The sequence below is a fragment of the Microcebus murinus genome, chromosome 28 (assembly GCF_040939455.1).
Source record: "Microcebus murinus isolate Inina chromosome 28, M.murinus_Inina_mat1.0, whole genome shotgun sequence".
NCBI classification, from domain to species: Eukaryota; Metazoa; Chordata; class Mammalia; order Primates; family Cheirogaleidae; genus Microcebus; species Microcebus murinus.
This window is the reverse complement of record NC_134131.1, coordinates 1,643,414-1,664,595: the sequence shown is the minus strand read 5'-3', so window position 1 is coordinate 1,664,595 and position 21,182 is coordinate 1,643,414. Positions and strand designations below refer to the sequence as shown.

Below are 21,182 nucleotides of genomic sequence, written 5' to 3'. Positions count from 1 at the left end.
GGGGAATGTAATACTCTGATTGGCCAGGGGAATGGAGTGCTCTGATTGGCCAGGGGAATGGAGTGCTCTGATTGGCCAGGGGAATGGAGTGCTCTGATTGGCCAGGGGAATGGAGTGCTCTGATTGGCCAGGGGAATGTAATACTCTGATTAGCCAGGGGAATGGAGTGCTCTGATTGGCCAGGGGAATGGAGTGCTCTGATTGGCCAGGGGAATGGAGTGCTCTGATTGGCCAGGGGAATAGAGTACTCTGATTGGCCAGGGGAATGGAGTGCTCTGATTGGCCAGGGGAATGTAATACTCTGATTGGCCAGGGGAATGGAGTGCTCTGATTGGCCAGGGGAATGGAGTGCTCTGATTGGCCAGGGGAATGGAGTGCTCTGATTGGCCAGGGGAATGGAGTGCTCTGATTGGCCAGGGGAATGGAGTGCTCTGATTGGCCAGGTTAAGCCAGCCAAGGCAGAGCAGGCTGAGGGCTGAAGCCCCCATGTGATGCCTTGGTGAGCTAGGAAACCCCATTGATTTCTCTCACAGATTTCAAGGATGAGGAGGAGCCAGTTAAATGAGAAGAGGGTGGGCGGGGGCAGTTCCTGGCAGAGGGGACAGCCAGCGAAAGACTGGAATGGGGAAGAGAACTTGACCTGTTTGAGGCAGTCAGGAGCACCCCTCGCCCCCTCAGGTGGCTTCTTTTGTCCTTTGCTTCCTCTGTCAGGGCACTTACCCTCTGGGCTGGGCCGAGTCTGGCTTCTCTCCCCATAGGTACTCCCTGCCTCCCCCCGTGTGGGGTCTGGGCTTCCCTGGCTGCCTGGGGACAGGGAAGACCACCCAGACAAAGCAGGCAATGCGTGAGAACCTGCCCCCACCACAACCAGTGTCCCCCCACACAGCCCTCTGATGTGCGGAAAGGAGCCCCCGCTTTGTGTGCAGAGACAGTCCCCGATACCAGCGGAGAACAGCAACCAGACGGATGTGCTCCCACCCACAGCGACAGGGGAGCAGCCCAGTGACAGCAGGGCACAGCTGCCCAGGGTCCTCCACACTCACCCCCTTCTCCCTCCTCCCTCCCTCTGTCTCTCATGCACCCCCCTCCCCCCAATATCTGTGCAGTCAGGAAGAGAGGTTCTGAAAACAGGAAGTCAGGAGGCACATCCTGAGGTCCCTACGAGCTGCTGTCACCGAGCATGGTGTCAGATGCAGTGGTTTAGGGCCGGGGGCTGGGGGGGGACAACAGGGCAAACTGCCACACAAGGACCACACCTCATGACAGAATAATAACAATTATTATAATAACAGTATCATACATCCAGGACAAAGCCACCTGCCCCCAAGCCCACTGCGAAATCCATATGTACAGTAGAGTCTACGTGGGTGGGTGGAGGGCGGGGCCGCCTGCCTGCACCCTGGGCCTTGCTCACACCAGCTCCCTGAGGAGGGGCCGGCCCCTCCTCCTGCCTCCTGCTGAAGCTTGGCACAGGCTGGGGAGGCTGGCACTGCCAACGCCACCCCTCTGTGTCGGGCATGCCTGCACCAAGGGGTAGGCCCACATCCCCCTTGGGGTCCTGGTAGCAAGGGTCGGGTGGGTGAGCCTGCTAGGGAACGGATGGCGGCAGCGGTGGGGTTCGGCTCCTGAGTCCCCTTTTCACCTCCCCTGGCTCTTCCTGCGGGCCCGCCCATGGCAGGAAGGGGCCAAGGACACTCATGGCACAGACAGGCATGCAGAGCGGACCCACGGCATGCTTGGCCCGCCAGGTGCCATGCAGCCAGCAGGGACTGTGGGCAGCTGTCAGAGGGCTGGGCGGGCAGTGGAATTTGAGGCTGCCCCAGTGGGCTGGGCCGCTGATTCAGTCTGTGATGGGGCCTCCGAGAGCTGGGCCCTTGGGCAGGCAGCTGCAGAAATTCTGGAAGCACCAGGTCCTCTCTTCGCAGAAGGCCCCTTTGGTCGTGGGCCCCGCTGCTCTGCAGCCGGTTCAGCAGCTCCACCAGGCCTGGGGCAGCCGCAGATTCAGAGGGGCCATGCTAGCTAGCAGCCCTGCCCATGCTGGCTCCCCACAGTTCTGCTCTCTTTATTGTTTTTTGAGACAGAGTCTCACTGTGTAGCCCCCCGGCTAGAGTGCTGTGGCGTCAGCCTAGCTCACGGCAACCTCAAACTCCTGGACTCAAGCGATCCTCCTGCCTCAGCCTCCCTAGTAGCTGGGACTACAGGCACGCGCCACCACGCCCAGCTAATGTTTTCTATATATTTTTTAGTTGTCCAGCTAATTTCTTTCTATTTATTAGTAGAGACGGGGTCTTGCTCTTGCTCAGGCTTGTCTCAAACTCCTGAGCTCAAACGATCCTCCCTCCTTGGCCTCCCAGAGTGCTAGGATTATAGGCGTGAGCCATCCTGCCTGGCCCACAGTTCTGCTGTCTCATTGTGACCACAGCCTCCCAGACCCCAGCACCAACGGCCCTGGACCAGCCCCTCTGGACCCCCACACTGCCCCCAGTGGCACTCAGGCCTCTGCCTCAGCTCAAGCTTCTCTGATGCCACCGTCAAAGGTCCTCAAGCCCACTGTTTTAGTCCCTCTGATCTCCATTCCCCAATATACCTTCGATGTCACAGGTCTGCCGCTTCCCAGGGACACTACTGGACACCTTCGCCAGCGAAGTGGGGGGCACTGGAGGGGGATGGGTGGCCTTGTCCTGGGTCCTGGGCAGGCAGCCCTGCGAGAATGTGGGGTCAGAGCCACAGCAGGAGGGGAGAAGCAGCCGGTGGAAGAGGGCGCCCCAGCTCTCACTCACCTGGCTGCGGCAGGGGGAAACGTCAGCGGCTTCGGAAATCTTCGCACCTGCGGCAGAGAGCCCGCCGTGAGTGCTTGCCTCCCGCCTGGACTCCCTTCCTCCCCCAGAGGGCCAGAGCCGTCCCCAGAGACAGAGCACCGGGCCAACGCTCCCTACCTGGAAGAGTGCTCAAAACTAGTCTCTGGGCCGCCACCGAGCTCACTAGCTTCTCCAGGTCCAGTGGCTGCTTCTCGCCTGGCTGCGGGGAGAGGTCAGTAGCCCGCGGGACGGGCAGCCGGCTCCCTGCCGCCCCGCCCCGGCCCGGCCCGGCCGCTCACCCGGCGCAGCTCCACCTGCTGCAGCGTCAGGCCGTGCTTCTCCAGGGTGGGCCGCAGCGCCTCCTGCAGCCGCTTGGTGGGCTTGGCCGAGAGGCGCACCACGCGCTCGGGCGCCAGCTCCAGCCTGCGCGGGACCCGGGGATGCGGAGGGGCCGAGGGGCGCTCCCCTCCCCCAGCCCACCAAGGCACAAGCTCGAGAAAGGGCGGGGCCTCAGCCAGGGGCGGGGCTACAGGGAGGGGCGTGGCCTGGGCGCCAGGTAGCCGGAACAGGGCCAGCCTTGGGGGCGGGGCACTTACTCGAAGGTGACCCTGTTCTCCAGCCGCACTTCCTGGTCAGCCAGCACCGTGCAGTCCTGATCCAGGACCAGGGCCTTCTGCGGATGGCAGGCAGGGTCTGAGTCCCTCCCCCAACCCTGAGCCATCCCCGGGGGTCTGAGAGAACATTCAACTTCCCCAGTGGCCGCCACTGGGCCTCCCTAGAGGGAGGGAAGGTGGCCAGGAGAGCTCTGGGGGAGCAGGCGAGGCAGGAGCAGGGGGATAAGGATCGAGGCTGGAGTCAGAGACTGGTAAGGCCAAGGCCAGGGAGAAAAGCGGCAAGAATGCTGGACATTCTTGGAAAAGGATTGTCGTTATGGGAAACAGCTGTGGCATGAAACGGTAGTGGTGGCCTATGCTTTCCAGGACAGGACAGGACCTACCCGCTGGACGGCTGCCCCTTGTCCCTCAGGCATGTGAAACCTCATCAGACCAGCTGGATGCATTTCTTCCCTCACCACCCACCTTTAGTCAGCCACCCAAGCCTTGTCCCAACTTTGACATTTGTCCAGGTCTCTCCATTCCCTCCTTCTAAGGACACTTCTTGCCAATCACTGCAAAAATGTCCCCCTATGGCCCCGGGCGCGGTGGCTCACGCCTGTAATCCTAGCACTCTGGAAGGCAGAGGCGGGCGGATTGCTCGAGGTCAGGAGTTCGAAACCAGCCTGAGCGGGACCCCGTCTCTACTAAATATAGAAAGAAATTAATTGGCCAACTAAAAATATATAAACAAAAAATTAGCCGGGCATGGTGGTGCATGCTTGTAGTCCCAGCTACTCGGGAGGCTGAGGCAGGAGGATTGCTTGAGCCCAGGAGTTTGAGGTTGCTGTGAGCGAGGCTGAAGCCACAGCACTCACTCTAGCCTGGGCAACAAAGTGAGACTCTGTCTCAAAAAAAAAAAAAAAGGCCCCCTATGAGGCCAGAGGATGTGAAGCATCTGGCACAATGCCCGGCACACAGTAGGCACATAAACAGTAACTGTCGTGATTATGGCCCCATAGGCCCTACTGCCTGCTCCAGCCCAGGAGTGGGGGCGGGGCAGCCTCTCCCAGGCGGGAGGCCTGTGCTGTGCTGCAGGGACAGGTGGAGAGTGGGCGGTGCAGTTATATTTAGCAGGCGCGAAAGCCCATCTGGGCTGCTGGCAGCTGCTCTGGCAGCCTGAGACAGTGGGCAGAGCACCCCCCCCTACTGGCCTTGCACCCCCAAGCTCCAGGCCCCTGGCCCCTGATCGTGCCCTGCAAGTACCCCCTCCAGGCCTTCACTTAAGATGTTCCCTCTGCCTGGAACATCCTCCCCTATCTCGCTCCCAGGCAAACTCCTTCCCATCCCCGTCAACTGCAGCTTCTTCCACGAAGTCTTCCAGACACCAGCCAGAAGTGCCTACCTCCCCGCAAGAGACACTCTCTGGAAGTTTCACTCTTCCTCCTGCTCATATCCTGCCTGGTTTACCTCCAGCCTGTGGGCCAGGAGGACAGCCCCAGATCGGGGGCCCTCTGCCCACCCACCTGGCAGGGCCTTAAGACTTGTCTGCTAGGTGCAAGAAATCCTGACGGTGCCCTGGAATGCAGCATTCTTCCTTTATATCCCCCTTACTGGGTGGTCAAGTTTAAAGCCAGTTTTCCCCTCGACCCTTCTTTAAAGTTTAATGCTAGTGTGCACCTAAAGGAAAGCAGTTCGTTGGTTAGGTGCAGTTGGCTGCCCCTAGTGGCTGAGGAGGCAGGGGCTCCCCCAGATGGGCCTGTGGAGACGGCAGTCTGAACTAGGCCGTGGGGAAACAGCCCCGTTCCGGCAGTGGTTCTCCCCTGCTCCACCCCTGAGCCCATCACGGTGGGATATGGATGGGGTGGGGTGTGGGATGGGTGGGGGTCTGAGTCTGAGTGAGGAGTTGGAGTTGGAGTTGGGGGTGGGGGTGGGGGTGCCCTGGTGAGGGCTGGAGTCAGGAAGGTAGACTTTGAATTAGAGTTAGTCTGAGAGATTAGACACGGAGTTGGGTTTGGAGTCATCACTGAGCAGAGACAGGGACAGAGCTGGGGTCAGGATCAGGAGGAAGGCTGCAGTTGGGGCCAGGCCAGGTTCGCACCTGCTCATTGCCCACCAGGTAGACCTTGATGTCAGGTATGGAGAGTCCTCGTTTCTCACAGATCCCTGCCAGCATGTCTCGGATGGTGAGGCCAGGTCGGGCCAGGGCCAAGGAGGCTGTGCCATCGGGCAGGTACACACAGCAGTACTTCCCTGGCCGGCTTTCACTGTCACCTTCTGTGCTCCCGAGGCTTTTCCGGTGGCTCTGATTGGGGCGGGAGTGGCAGAGGGTATGTGTGCCCGTGTGAGGGCATGCGCACAGACGCACAGAGACGCACAGATGCACAGCAAGCCCGCTGGGGCTCAGACATGCACCTGCATGCCCACGGGGCTCCCTACAGGCAGGCAAAGGTAGGTGCTCCTGCAGGAACACACGCATGTACTCCTAGGCATATGGGCACCTAGAGACGGGTCCACCCACACACCCACACCCATGCTGTGCACATCTGGGCGCCTGCACATGCCCACACACCTGCTGATTGAGGGTGTGCACCCGTCACATACATGGGGACCAATGCCGTGAGGGCGGGCGGAGACTGAGGAGCCTCAAGGGTTGGCTGTGCAGAGCCAGCTGGGAGACGGCAGTGGGGCCAGGACTGGGAATGATGGCAACCACCCAGAGGGGCCTGAGGAGTGAAAGGCACCTGGTCTTCCTTGGGGAGCCGGCTCACCTCGGACTTGCTGCTGACGAAGGCGAGGAAGCCGAGGTCCAGACTGGCAGAGGAGTTGAGGGAGCCCTGCGACTCTCTGCGAAAGGCGGAGTTTGCAGCCCCGCTGGCCAGCTCTGGGGAAGAGGAAGCGATGAACCTGGACGGCCCCTCCGCCCTCGCCCATCCCTCTGCCGAAGGCTCCCCTCCCTGGTGGGCCTCGCTCAGAGCCATGCGGCAGGGCCCAGTGTGGTTTCTAAACGTCTGGGGCCTAGCCCCCCCCCCCCCGCAGGGGGAATGTGGTCGCAGGAACTTGCGTTTTGATTTTCACAGACTTACACACGCGGCTGGCTGTGGGCCACGTAGGAGTAAGGGGGAGCTCCCCAAATTTGCCCAAACTCGTGAACCCCATCTCCGTGGCCCGCTCGTGCCCTCACCCCTGCGAAAGGACTTGCGGAGCGGGCGGCCCCCGGCCCCCTCGGCAGGCGGCAGCTGCCCCAAGTCCTCCACGCCCAGCGGCAGCGACTTCCCGGGCTTCAGCTTCGGCTTCTGCGGGTACAGAGAAGGCGCTGGCACCGGGCGGGGCTTAGCCCGCATGCACACGGCGGGCACACGCCCGCAGGTCTGCACCGGGCCGTCCCCTCTGGCGTACGGTCTGCAGGGCCCCTAGCCTCCGGCCGCCCCCCACCCCGTCCGCACCTTCCTCGTGGGGTCAGGGCTGCCGCGGCGCGAGGAGCCGGGCTCCCGCAGGGGCCGCCCCTCGGCCTCGGCCAGCAGGCACTCGCGGTAGAGCGGGGACCGGACGAAGCGCGCGTAGCTGTCGAACTTCATCAAGTTGAAGATCTGCGGGGACAGCGCCGGGAGCGTGAGCCGGGGCCGGCCCCGCCCCCTACCTGGGGTGGGGACATCCCCCGGCCCCGCCCCCACCTCGGTGCCCCCTCCGGGCCCTGCCCCCACTCGTGGCCCCGCCCCCGTGCCCAGGTAGGCTCCGCCCCTAGCCCGTCCTTCGTACCGCACTTGGACCACCGCCCCGCCCCAACCTCGGTGCCCCCTCCAGGCCCTGCCCCCACTCGTGGCCCCGCCCCTGCCCCGCCCCACCTCGGTGCCCACCTCCAGGCCCTGCCCCCACTCGTGGCCCCGCCCCGCCCCGCCCCCACCTCGGTGCCCACCTCCAGGCCCTGCCCCCACTCGTGGCCCCGCCCCCGCCCCGCCCCACCTCGGTGCCCCCTCCAGGCCCTGCCCCCATTCGTGGTCCCGCCCCCGCCCCGCCCCACCTCGGTGCCCACCTCCAGGCCCTGCCCCCACTCGTGGCCCCGCCCCGCGCCCCGCCCCACCTCGGTGCCCACCTCCAGGCCCTGCCCCCACTCGTGGCCCCGCCCCGCGCCCAGGTAGGCTCCGCCCCTAGCCCGTCCCCCGTCCCGCAGCGTCTCGTACCGCGCTAGGACCACCGCCCCGCCCCATTTCTGTCCCCTCCAGGGTCCCGCCCGGGACCGCTCGCCTGAAGCTGCTGCGCCCGGAACATGTCCGGCCTGGGCTCGGCCAGCACCTCCTCGCCGAGCCAGGCCTGCCGGTCGATGTTCACTGGGCTCAGCGCCTGGCTGGACAGGAACTCCTGGTAGATGTTCCGGGCCTCCTGGGCTAGCTGAGGGAGGAGGGACGAGAAGGTCCGGGCGTGGCCCAGGCCGCGGTCCCCCCCAGCCCTGCCCGCTCCCTGCTCCGCACCTGCTGGGTGTCGCTGGCCGGGATCTGCTGGAAGCGCTCGCAGGCCTTCCAGAAAGTCACGTTCTCCGCGCTGAACTCCTTCTTCAGGAACTCCTGGGAGGGGGAGGAGGGGGAGGACGGGGAGAGGGGCAGAGGGGGAGGAGGGGGAGGACGGGGAGAGGGGTAGAGGGGGAGGACGGGGAGAGGGGCAGAGGGGGAGGAGGGGGAGAGGGGGAGGAGGGGAGGACGAAGAGAGGGGCAGAGGGGGAGGGCAGAGGGGGAGGAGGGGCAGAGTGGGAGGAGGGGCAGAGGGGGAGGAGGGGAGGACGAAGAGAGGGGCAGAGGGGGAGGAGGGGCAGAGGGGGAGGAGGGGAGGACGGAGAGAGGGGCAGAGGGGGAGAGGGGAAGGACGGGGAGAGGGGGAGGAGGGGGAGAGGGGGAGGATGGGGAGAGGGGGAGGGGGAAGGACGGGGAGAGGGGCAGAGTGGGAGGAGGGGGAGGAGGGGAGGACAGAGAGAGGGGGAGGAGGGGGAGAGGGGAAAGAGGTAGGCAGTCAGAGACACAGAGAGGGAATCTGGGCATGTGCTGGAAGGGATTGGGACCACAGACTAACTCCGGAGACAGGGCCAAGAGACCAACCAGACGGACAGGGCCAGACAGACAGACGGAGCCAGTTCTGGAGGCCTAGAGAAAACGGGAGGCAGAGATGACAAGGACAGAGAAGGAAGAAGAGCTCCCAGCTGGGAGAAGAGGAAGACGGTGTCAAAGGAAGGCTAGACGGAGGGAGTGACAGAGGAGCCGGCTCTGGCCGGCCTGCAGCTCCAGCCAGCGTGCCCTCCCGTGCCCCCTCCCACGCCCTCACCCAGGGCTTACAGTGAAGTAAGCCAGGCCCAGCGGGTCCTGCAGCAGCCGCTCGAAGGACAGGGCCCAGCTGGCCACGGTCTGCTCCTCGGTGGGGAAGGGGCTGCTGGGGCCGCTGGGGAGGCTGTGGATGCTGAGGGAGCTGCCGCGGCCCTCGCCCTGGCCCTGGGGCCCCGCCACGCTGCTCAGCTCTGCAGGGGATGGACAACCAGGGTGAGCTCGCTCTCCCCAGCCCCTGGCCCAAGCCCACCCCCAGGTGGGCGTCGCTCTGCCGGTACCTTCCCGGGAAAGATAGCAAGGGGCAGGGGTGTCCACATCCGTCGCTACCCCCTCCCTCCCCCTCAGCCAGGCCTCCCCACGTGCTGCTGTTACTCACCTCCATCTGAGACAGCCAGAACCTACAAGAGACCCGAAGGAGAAAGTCAGAGCCGGGTCCGGTGGGGATGCCCGAGAGACAGCTCTGGGCCCAGCGCCCAGGAGCTGGCACCACGTGGACAGCCACGCCGGCCATCCCCAGCCAGTCTCTGCTTGGCCGGGGACTCGCTCCCTGTCCGTCCCGTGCCAGGCACTGTGTCCCGGCACTCAAGCCAGGTACCTCCCAGCCGCCCCGCTCGGCGAGCCCGGTGTGCGTAGCGTGGTAGGTAGGAGCAGACTTCAGCCTGTCTCTGTCACCTGCTGGCTGTGTGAGTTTGGGCAAGTTAGCTAACTTGTTTGCCTCCATCTGTAAATAGGGGGCGACACTAGTAATAGAGTCTTCCTTTCCGGGGCTGTTGTGAGGATCAAACCAGTTTAATCTGACTACAGTATCCAGAGCAGTGACCGGCACGCGCGGTGAGGCCGTATCAACCTTTGCTGTTGTCCTTGAGGAAGGAGAGGTGTCCCTGTAGCCAATTGCCTTATTGCAACTGTTTCCTCTTGGGGCCCAGGGTCTCCGACAGGTCCCACCCCACCTTGGGCAGGGCACCGGGCGCCGTTTTGTGGCGCAGAGCAGCGGCTCTCAAACTTGACCGCAGGGTGACTGGGAGGACCCCACTCCTGGAGATCGGGGGGTCAGCAGGTCTGGGATGGGGCCTGAGGCTCTCTGTTTCTAGCAAGCTCCGGGGCGGTGCTGGTGCTGCACTGTGGGCGTCGTGCCGGAGAGGCCGAGACTCCGCTTCTCTGGGAATCCCAGCCTCTAGAGAAACAGAAAAACCCTCCTCTCCAAATGACTGTGGCCGTGGTTTCCCGTGGCAGCTCCTAGCAGCTCCTCCCGCTTCCTCACGACCGCCTGCCCATGCGGTGTGGCCTCTGCCCCTCCCCGGCTCTGTCCCAGGCCCTTTGTCCCATCCACAGACCCCCAGCTCCAAATGCAGCCAAATTTCCTGGTAACATTTCCCCCCAAGTGTCCCATAAGCCCCTCAAACTCAGCCAGTCCCAGATGGAGGCAACCTCTGCCCCCACCAAAACAGAGTACCCCCCCCCCGCCGTGTCGTGGCTGTATCCCAGCTTTCTCCCAGCACCTGCACTCCCCACATGGGGGCTTGAGTCATCCTCAGCCCCTCCTTGTTCGTTATGCCCTCTCTTTCCATCCCCGCCGGAAACAGGCCTGCAAACATCTGCTCCCCAAGAAAGCACCCCCTGCCCTCCTGGCTGGAATCTCCTCTGCTCCCCACCCCCACACTGGGCGCACCCAGGTCACCGAGCAGCCATACGAGGGCCATGTTGGCCTGCAGGTGTGTAGGACATTATTATCTTGGCCTTCAGATTTTTTTTTTTTTTTTGAGACAGAGTCTCACTCTGTTGCCCAGGCTAGAGTGAGTACCGTGGTGTCAGCCTCGCTCACAGCAACCTCAAACTCCTGGGCTCAAGCAATCCTCCTGCCTCAGCCTCCCCAGTAGCTGGGACGACAGGCATGCGCCACCATGCCCGGCTAATTTTTTTCTATATATATTAGTTGGCCAATTAATTTCTTTCTATTTATAGCAGAGATGGGGTCTCACTCTTGCTCAGGCTGGTTTTGAACTTCTGACCTCGAGCAATCCGCCTGCCTCGGCCTCCCAGAATGCTAGGATTACAGGCGTGAGCTACCAAACCCGGCAGATTTTTTTAAGTTTAAAGAGGTTTCCCACATTTAAAAACCAGGAGATTTTTATATAAAACCCCAGCTTTCTGTCTGTTAAAATTCTGATGCTCCAGCTTCTTCCCGGCATGACAACCTTGGCTGGCACTGAGCAGCCACCACCTTCCCTAGAAGAGGCTCACCTTCTCCTCAGGGGCCCCTGGAGACAGGCTCAAATTTGGGAGGTCAAATGTGTGCTGTGTGACCTTGGACAAGGCACTTAACTTCTCTGTGCCTCACTTTCTTCCCCTATAAATGGGGCAAATAATGGTCCCGACTTCAAAAGAATGCTGTGATTAAGTGTGTTAAATATATGCAAAGAACTCAGAACACTAGCGGCATGTTGAACTCAGAACTCAGAACACGTTGGCATGTCGGCAATATTCAAGGAACCTCACGATGCTTGGGGGTTGTTGTGTTAGTGCTGGTGCCTGTCCCTGCGGGGCACCTGCCACCCCTGCCACAGAGGAAAGAGCACAGGTGTTGGGGTCTGCCACACCTGGATTCGAATCCCAGCCCTGCTTTTTTCTAGCTTTACAACTTTGGGCTCTTTCCTGAGCTCACCTCCCCTCTGGCGCTCGGGGACTCGAAGTCGCTGGGGACAAAAACTTTGTGCAGAGCATGGCTGGGCGGGGAGCCGGTCTGGCTCACTGTCCTGCCACCTCCCGCCTGGCCTGCACCCCGGCCTCTGCCCTCCCCCGGGTGACCCGAGTCGTGGCAGTCGGTTCCCCCAGTGAGAGGTGGTGCTTGCTTCCCACGGCTACGGCTACGGGAGAAAGTCCCACCGGGGGCCGCGCGTGTGCGAGGGCTCCTTTGCAGCCCACACTTGCTCTCCCGCAGCTCCCCGTCCTGCCCCTGCCTGCGTCCCCAGGATCATCCCGACAGCATCTCTGCTCCGTTTGCCTGGCCCTGCCCTCCTTGGGCATCCTCCGAGCCTCCGTCTGCCCTGCAGCCCCCCTAGCCTCTCCCTGGCTCAGAGCCCCAGAGGTGGCCACGGCTGCTGGGGCTGCTGCCAGCCCACACTCCGATTTTGTTTGGCCCTCAGAGGTTTTATCTTCTACATTTTTTTTTTTTTTTGAGACAGAGTCTTGCTTGTTGCCCAGGCTAGAGTGAGTGCCGTGGTGTCAGCCTCGCTCACAGCAACCTCAATCTCCTGGGCTCAAGCGATCCTCCTGCCTCAGGCTCCCAAGTAGCTGGGACTACAGGCATGCGCCACCATGCCCGGCTAATTATATATATATATTAGTTGGCCAATTAATTTCTTTCTATTTATAGTAGAGATAGGGTCTTGCTCTTGCTCAGGCTGGTTACGAACTCCTGACCTCGAGCAATCCGCCCGCCTCGGCCTCCCAGAGTGCCAGGATTACAGGCGTGAGCCACCGCGCCGGCCTACATTCTGTTTAACTGAATGTCTGTGTCACCAGGGGGCTGGTGCCCAGGCCCTCCTCTCCGGGCCGCTCCCCTCCCCATCCTCCCAGCCGGCCCATGCCCTACCCCCAGAGGCACAGGCGGTTGCCAGGTTACAGCTAAAACCTTACCTGAGCCTGACTAATGAACCCCTCCAGCCTCACCCACCTCCCTCCCCCTCACCTCCACCCTCCACTCCATCAAACTTTTCTGTTTTCCCCGCACTCCTGCTTCCGGCCTCACCGCTGCTGCCTCTGCCTGGGTGTCTGCTGCCACGGCCCCCAGCACGGCTCCCCGGGCTCTGCCCCTGAATCCACTTCCCGCCACACGTGCGCACACCCCCGTCTGGGCCTCGCCCCTGCCAGTCCCGTCGCCCTTGGAGGACAGGCCTGGTTGGCGAGGGGGTGGGATCTGAACACCCTCCTCGGAGCACCCTCCTCGTCCTGGCGCTCCCTGCAGCCACGAGCACCCTGCCCTGGCACCCCGCCTCCTCGGACGCTCAGCCTCTGAACACCCGCGTCTGCTGTTCCAGCCCAGCCCCCCGGCCCTGGCCGTGGACATGTAGCTGGGGCTGAGGCGGTCGTGTAGGGTGGAAATCTGACATGGGAGGGAGTCCGATTTCAGCTCTGCTGTCTGGGGGAAAGTAACTTCTCTGAGCCTCAGTTTCCCTTTTTTCCTTTTTTTGAGACAGTCTCACTGTGTTGCCCAGGCTAGAGTGCCGTGGTGTCAGCCCGGCTCCCAGCAGCCTCCAACTCCTGGGCTCAAGCGATCCTCCTGCCTCAGCCTCCCGAGTAGCTGGGACTACAGGCATGCACCACCACACCTGACTAATTTTTTCTATATAGTTGTCTAGCTAATTTCTTTCTATTTTCAGTAGAGACAGGGTCTCGCTCTTGCTCAGGCTGGTCTTGAACTCCTGACCTTAAGTGATCCTCCAGCCTCGGCCTCCCAGAGTGCTAGGATTACAGGCGTGAGCCACTGCGCCTGGCCAGCCTCAGTTTCCCACTGTGTACTGTGGGGCTCAGCACCCCGGTCTCCTGAGAAGCTGCTGCGAAGGTCGGATGCGGCCCCGCGAGGGAAAGCGCCAGGCGCGCGGCGGGCGAGCAGCGGCCATGACAACAGGGGCAGAATCCTGCCGGCCTGTGCACTGGCCTCACGGGCGCCAGGCCAGGGAGCTGTGCTGAGCAGGGCCGGCCTCGCCCCACCTTGGCCTGCTGGAGGAGAAGTGGTGGGTGGATGGGGAAAAGGGGAAGAAAGGGTGAGGAAGGGCGTGGTGGCCAGTGACACCCCCGACCCATGGTGGGACCTCAGCCGCCCGTACTTCTTTCTTAGGAAGCGGGCCCCGGAGGAGCTGCTGGTACCCGGGAATACCGAGGTGAGGGAGGGCCCCAGGCTCCCTGAGCTCCGGCCGTGTGGCAGGCAGCCTCTGCTAGTGCACATCGTGTTCTCACTCCGTCTTTTCATCTTTATCTTGCACGGCAGGTATTATTGCGCCCATTTTACAGATCAGGAAACCAAGGCCCAGAGAATCGCACAGCCGGGAAGTGGCAGAGCTGAGACTAAAACTCGAGTTTGCCTGACTCTGGAGCCCGAGGTCTCGCCGTCCTCCACCCAGGTGCCTCCCTGCGTGGGCCAGGGCAGCTTTGGGGGCCCAGGGCCCCAGCCTGCAGGGCACAGGTGGGCAAGACCGGTTGGGTGTGAAGGGCCCAGAAGGGCTCCTCTTGCACTTTGCCCTCTGGAGGGGGACAGGCCTTGAAGGGGGGGCCGACTTACTGTCTTCTGTGCCGGCCCCTCTACCGTTGCATCGTAGCTTGGGAAACTGAGGCTGCGTGCCTCTCCCTGGGGATGTCCACACAGAGCCCGGGTGTCTGGTCCTGCCAACTTGAGCCACCCTGTGGAGCTGAGCCCTAGCCTGGACCCCTCCGTAAGGCCACCCTGAGCTTGAGTGCCTGACCCCAAGCTGGATGCCAGAGGCACAGAGGGGGTACGTGGGCTTTGCCTGGCAAGTGTCCTTCCAGCATGGGCGACCGACCAGGCCCCCGACAGTGGCAGAACGGGGCAGCTGCCCCTCTCCGCGCTTCACTCCCAGCCTCCCCTTGGGCCACGTGCCTGTTGTCCCCCATCCAGGCCTCCGCCTTGCCTTTCCTGCCCGAGCCCGCGGCCCCTTCAGGCAAGGTCCCTTGTGTCACGGGGCATGGAGCCAATCGAGAAGTTAGGTCTCCCCTGCCGAGTCCCAGGGAAGCTCTCTCCTCCCCTGAATTTTATTCTGGTCTTTTTGCCTGTGTCTCTTGCGCCTTGCTAGACCGGGGGCTGCACGAGGGCAGGGGTGGGGCTGACTGCCGGGTCTGCAGCGCTGCGGGGGTAGGGTGGTGGGGTAGGGGGCGCCGAGCGGGCCCTGCGGAGGGCTTGCTGAGTGAGTGCACAGATGAAGTGGCACTTGGGGCTGTGTGAAGACATCCCTGGAAGGGGCTGGGAGCCATCTCTAAGTGACAGCCTGACAAGCTGAGTGGCAGAGGCGAGGCTGAATGGCGGGTGGGGGTGGGGTGCAGAGCCAGGCGGGCTGAGGGGGGGTCCAGAAGCTGACCACCCCTACTTGCGGCTGCCCTCGGCCCATCACTCACTCTGCTGAGCCTCCCTTGGGAGGTGACTCGCAGAGGGACCAGACACCTGGCCGAGGTGCTCTCCGTCCACACCCCTGCCATGCTGCCCGTGCCTGTCCACTCCTCCCGCCCTGGCCAAGAGTGGCCTCAGAGAACTGCCTAGTGGCCGGCCAGCAGGCAGCCTGTGACCGTGGGGATTCTAAGGGTCACAGAGGTGGCACAGAGAGTTCACAATGGGCACAGGAAGGGCAAAGGTAAATTGTCTGTGGGCTGGATGGGGGGGGGCAGAGCCTGGGGGCGCCCTCCCTACTCGGAATGGCTCTTGAGCGGAGAAGTCACGGGCTGACACAGGAGGGGCGGAGGAGGGTTTGTCCCCAGGCCCCGCAGCTGCCCTGCAGCTCCGGACACTGCTCCAGAAGCATCATTCCAGCTGCCCTCCCAGGGGGCCTGGGCCGCTCCTCCTGGGCTCCCCGGGGCAGCCCGGCAGGGGCGAGCCCAGCATCGCGCCTCTGGGGCGGGCGCGGGGCAGGTGGGCTCTTCCCGAGCGTTCTCGGCGGGGCTGGCAGCAGAGGCAGCGAGGTGGGGGCTGAGCGGGCTTTGGAGGACTTGCCTCTGTCCCGCCCAGCCGGCCTGGCCGGCCGTGAGGACGTGCTGGAGGAAGGAGAGACGGAAGCGGGTCTTGGGAATTGGGAGGCAGGAGGAGGCATGGGCGGCTCAGCTGAAGAGGCCGAGAACGCAGGGGCACGAGGCACTTACGCAGCCCCCACCATGGGCCTCACATTCGCTATTCCACTTACTTATCTCAACAAGCCTTTGAGATCCATTCCAACCTCCCTGGGTTACAGATGAGGAAACTGAGGGTCAGAGAGGACTCCCCCAGCAAGGGACAAGAGAGCCAGGACTGGAACCCAGATCTCTCTGGATGCATTGGCTTTGTCCCATGGTACGAGGCTGGGACCTGGTAGGGGAGGCCAGGACAGTGTCTGGCCTTCCTGAGGTTGTTAGGAGGGGCCCTGCCATGCAGGGGGGCCCTAGAGAGAGAAGGGAGGCTCACCCCACCTCCAAGGGCAGCTCCAATGAGGGGTTAAGCAGCCAGGGAAAGGGCAGGGGGGTGGGCCAGCGCACCTAGTGCTCAGCCCCCCGGAAGCTCAAGAACTTCCAGGAGCTGCACCAACCTGCCCTCCCCTGCTGACCCATCCGGGCTGCCCAGAGAACGCCGGCTCTGGCAGAGACCCTCCAGGGGGGTCTGGCTAGATGGCAGTGACCAGCGAGCCTGCCACTAACCTCACTTTGGGCACCTGGGGCATGAGGTGAAGCGGGGAGGGTTGAGGCTGAGTGAGGTGTGGGACCTTGGACCACTGTGGGGCAGACGGGGAGGGCAAGGGGCCCGCCAGGTCTCCCTGCTGCTGTGGGGCGCAAGCCCAGGTCAGGCCCACACCAACGGCAGGTGAGGGAGCAGTGGGGGCGAGACCAGAAGCCTGGGTCCGCTCTGCTCTGGTCTCAGCCCCGGGGTTGCACCGGGCTCCCAACCGGGGCCATCTGGAAGGGTCCCAGGTGAGGGCCCCGGGGTCCCACCGCTTGCTGCTGTCCGTACCCAACTTCTCCCGCCTGCTGGTGGCCCGTGAGCTCCTGCCCAGCCCTGCTGGGTGTGCCTCCCGGGCTCCACCCTGGGTGTGCCCACCCCCTCCTCGTGGCCCTGGCCCAGCGCCCACACTCACCATGCGCCCGTTGGGGACGCCCAGGTGCTTGGGCTTCCCTGGCATGCCGCCTCCGGTCACGGGTCCCCGCCACGGGGGCTGCCCACCATGGGGACTGTGGGCAGTGCTGCTGGCCAGAGCTTGCACAGTGGTGGGCAGGCGGAGGAGAGCGCCCGCTCGGCTCCCGCAGGCCCTCACATCCTGAAACACCAGCTCACTACCTCTTTTCTCTGCCACAGGAAGTGTCTCTATAGAAACCAAACCACAGAAAGAAGCAAGGTCTAAGAGAGCGAACGCCTCTTCCTACACACACACACACACACACGCACACACACATTCATGCACGCACACACACGCTGCCAACACGCCCTGGCAGCGTCCCACACAGGCACCGACACACAGCAGAGGCCCCCGTGTGCCCGGCGAGGAGCCAGCTTGTCTGGCCCGGCCCAGGGAGACCTAAGGTCCTGTCTGGACACACAGGAGGGCACGTAAACATACCTGGGCACCTTTGTGCACCGTGGCAGAGATCCTGGGAACATGCATGGCCGTGCACTGGGACCTGTGTCTCCACGTGTACGGAGCACACCCTTATCCCTACTGTGTGCCAACCCGGAGGTTCAAGGCCGCAGTGAGCTATGATTGCGCTACTGCACTCCAGCCTGGGCAACAGAGTGAGACCTTGTCTCTAAAATAAATAAATAAAAACACGTGCTCCCTCTCATTAGGAGTGCCTGGGTGTGTAGTTACACGCTTGCACAGTCTCCTGGACAGGTACACGTGACAGGCACAACTGCAAATAGACACGTCTGCACTCAGACACCCCAGTGACCTGTGCGGCCATCACATGCTTACCTACCTGGGCAGGGGAAACAGATCAGGTGCACCTACGCCAGGGACATGCGTGCAATCACACTCGCTCAGGTGGAAATCCCACCTCGGGATTGCCGTCCTCGTCACTCAGGCTGCTACAACACAGACACCAAAGACCAAGTGGCTTAAAAAAAAAAAACCATTTATTTCTCACAGTTCTGGAGGCTGGAATGTCCAAGTTCAAGGTGCCAGGTGATCCGGTTTCTGGTGAGGTCCCTCTTCCTGGTTTGCAGAGGGCTGTCTTCTTGCTGTGTCGTCACACGGTAGAGAGCAGAGAGAAAGGAAACTAGCTCCCTCCTGTCGCTTCTTATAAGGGCACTACCCATCATAGGGGTTCCCCCCCTGCATGACCAACAGCCCCGTCTCCAAGTGCCATCACATTGAGGGGTGGTGGAGTTTTCGTTTGTTTGAGACAGAGTCTCACTCTGTTGCCCAGGCTAGAGTGAGTGCTGTGGCATCAGCCTAGCTCACAGCAACCTCAGACTCCTGGGCTCAAGCAATCCTCCTGCCTCAGCCTCGCGAGTAGCTGGGACTACAGGCATGCGCCACCATGCCCAGCTAATTTTTTGTATATATATTTTTAGTTGGTCAATTAATTTCTTTCTATTTTTAGTAGAGACAGGGTCTCGCTCTTGCTCAGGCTGGTTTCGAACTCCTGACCTCGAGCAATCCGCCCGCCTCGGCCTCCCAGAGTGCTGGGATGACAGGTGTGAGCCGCCGCGCCCGGCCTAAACTTAATTTCTCAAGCTGCTTTGCAGGCAGGTGTGGCCATGTGACCAGTTCCCACTGACTGGGAATGTGAATGGAGTGACATGTGTCATTTCTGGGCCAAGATTTTGAAGAAGTAGGTGTGTGGCCTCCACCCTCTCTCTTTCTTCTTCAGCTGGGTAGATACAGAAGGCAAGAGGACCAGGGGATCGTGGAGCCACATGAAGGAAGGAGCAGAGGTCCATGGGGCAGTGAGCGAAGGCAAGCCACTGTCACCCTGCAACGCCGGCGTTGTCGGACAGTTACGTGAGCAAGAAATGAAATTCTTTGAGCTGTTGTGCACACTAGGGCCTACCTGTTGTGGTAGCTGGCAACTGCTCTAGCCAACACCTCTTCCCAGACACCTTGCTTTGGGCCGCCCAGATGGAGGGATTCAGCGTGTGTAAGGGCTAGGGGTGGGCCCGGCCCATTGCCAATGGTGGTCTCGACATGGTGTGTGACTGTCGGTGTGCTCTGCGGGGTGGCAGAGTGTGTGCCGTGAGTGCAGATAGCCTGTCCGCTGTGCCACGGATCCAGGCCTGGGCTTCACGGGGGCTTTACAGTCTGCACGGTCTTCTCCCAACGTGACTTAATTTGATCCTCACGACCACCTTGAGAGGTGCTCATTGTTCCCATTTTACAGAACCAGGAAACTGAGGCTCAGAGAGGAGTGAGTTGCCCAAGGTTACACATCCTGTTAGGAGATCTGCGAAGCTGTGAATGTGCCCGTGCCACCACCAGCCCGGGTGCCAACAGCTCGTCCCCCTGCCAAAAGGCCCAGTCACAGGCCCTGCCTGGGGTCCCCTTCTCAGTTCGTCCTCCGCTGCTGCTGCAGAGGTTCCTGTCCCCACCTGTGCACCATGGATGCCAAACCCAGCGCTGACCACGTCTTCACACCGGGACTACCCGTCTCTTAGCCCTTATCTAGTTTCTCTACGCCATGAGAGTGGGGCAGTGCCTCCATGCCATAGAACACTCTTCCCAGCTTCTCTTCCCCTGGCTGCCCTCAGGAATCAGGTACCAACGTCCGGTCTCCGGCTGGGACTTCTGACCCTCCTTCCCTGTGGAGCTCTCCTTGGCTTTGGCCTCGCCCCCTCTCCTCTGGTCATAATAAAATCGGTCTCCCTACCTGACAGGCCCCTCCAACCTCTTCTTCTCACCATAGCCAGAGAAATCCGCATGGGTCATGCCCATGCTTACACTGTCCCATGCAGTCCCGGGAGAAGGCCATGTTCCTTTACCTGGGAATTAAAGGTCCTTCGAGCTTTGGCCTCAGCCACCTGCCACCCCACCCCCACCCCCTTGGACTTCTCAGCCATTCCAAACTCCTTGCATTCCTTGTGCTTTCAGACATCCCTCCCTGGCCTTGCATCTCCTGTTCTCTCTGCTGAGAATGGTTTCCCCTTTCCTAGTAAACTCCTATTCATTCTTCATGACCTGATTCCAGGTTCTAGAATAATCATTCTTTCACCAATTACTTATTAATCATCTCCAATGTGCCAAGCACTATTCTAGATGGTGGAGATTCAGGCATGACCATGGCTGACAAAAATCGCAGCCCGCTTGGAGGTCTGGTGGAATGTGTACGTCCTTGTTTGCACAGGTATAGGTAAATCTCTGGAAGGGTACATTGCTTGGGAGGGGAATGGCAGAAGATTTTTGTTGTGTTTGTGTGTCAGTTATCTCTCTTGCTCTACACACATACACACACACAGAATGACTTTAATAATAAAAAAGCTAGGGGCCGGGCATGGTGGCTCACACCTATAATCCTAGCACTGTGGGAAGCCGAGATGAGAGGATCGCTCAAGGTCAGGAGTTCGAAACCAACCTGAGCAAACGTGAGACCCCCGCCTCTAATAAAAATAGAAAGAAATTAATTGGCCAACTAAAAATATATAGAAAAAATTAGCCGGGCATGGTGGCACGTGCCTGTAGTCCCAGCTACTCGGGAGGCTGAGACAGGAGGATCGCCTGAGCCCAGGAGTTTGAGGTTGCTGTGAGCTAGGCTGACGCCACGGCACTCTAGCCCGGGCAACAGAGTGAGACTCTGTCTCAAAAAAAAAAAAAAAAAAAAAAACCAAAAAGCACAAAATAAAAAAAATGAAAAAGGCTAATTAAAAATATATGACCCACAAAAGATGTCTCAGCACTCAATCCTGAATAAGTTCACTCACTTCAGAGGGCAGCTTCTCAAAATAAAATAAAGAAGCAAGCAACCAACATCTCACCCCGTGATCTATAACAGGAGTCATTAATTGTAAAGTCGAGAAGGGCCAGGCCAGTGCTGTAGGTGAGTGGCCAGGGGGGGACTAGCTCAGAGGAAGAAGGCATCTGTAGCGGGGCAGTCCCGCTCAGCTCCGGCCCATCGTTCTCCCGTGGAAATGTGGGCCTAGATCTTCCATTTTTTTCCCATAAAAGAAACAGAAATCAGGACTTCTAAGGTGAATGCAAGTGTCCTGACTTATTTAAGTAGCATTAGCAGGTAGAACAGAGCTCTGTTTGCCTGCAAGCCACCAGTTTTCGGTCTCGGACACAGCCAGCTTTCCTGGACCTTTGATGGGCCCTTCTTACTGCGTTTGGCCCTGCGCTCGCTCGTTTGGATCCCGATGGGCTCCAACCATCACTGGGGTCCCAGGCCGGGACCGGGTCTGCTCTTCTTGCTTCACCAGAGGCCTGAGGAGGAGGCGGGGGTAGTGGAGGTCCTCAAGTAACTGGGCCCGAGTCTCCAGAGGCGTGGAGCTGGGGTGGATGAAGCCGAGACGGCTTAAATTCCCGACCGGGGCCACCCAGTGAGGCCAAGGCGGCGTGGGGGTTGGAATCTGGCTTCCGCCTTCCATTTAGAGCTCTTTTTCCCCTGGGCTGGGAACCGTTGTTCCAGAGACCCAACTGAGGCCAGAGCCCGACAGCATCGCCGCCTCCAACTTCCGGCCCACGCGAGCGGCCCACAAAAACTACAAGTTCCAGCATGCCCCGCTTCGCACACGACCGTCTCGTCTCGCTGCCAGCCAGCTCAAACCCTATCTCTGCTCCTCATTGGCTCACAAGCCTAACGTGCTT

The 21,182-nt window shown here is 61.2% G+C and overlaps 1 protein-coding gene across 1 annotated transcript; it reads right to left on the bottom strand.

Annotated features, from left to right (window-relative positions):
* Nucleotides 1-1,673: 1,673 nt before the first annotated feature.
* On the bottom strand, nt 1,674-17,676 carry RGS14 (regulator of G protein signaling 14). Its single transcript, XM_075998564.1, is given in 17 exon segments — nt 1,674-1,862; nt 1,865-1,984; nt 2,588-2,702; nt 2,781-2,827; nt 2,937-3,018; nt 3,098-3,221; nt 3,395-3,471; nt 5,493-5,696; nt 6,163-6,275; nt 6,576-6,687; nt 6,838-6,981; nt 7,637-7,780; nt 7,861-7,953; nt 8,713-8,891; nt 9,077-9,098; nt 16,524-16,750; nt 17,362-17,676. Coding segments are annotated over 16 exon segments (1,701 nt in total). The 5' UTR covers nt 16,569-16,750; nt 17,362-17,676; the 3' UTR covers nt 1,674-1,782.
* Between the last annotated feature and the right edge of the window lie 3,506 nt (nt 17,677-21,182).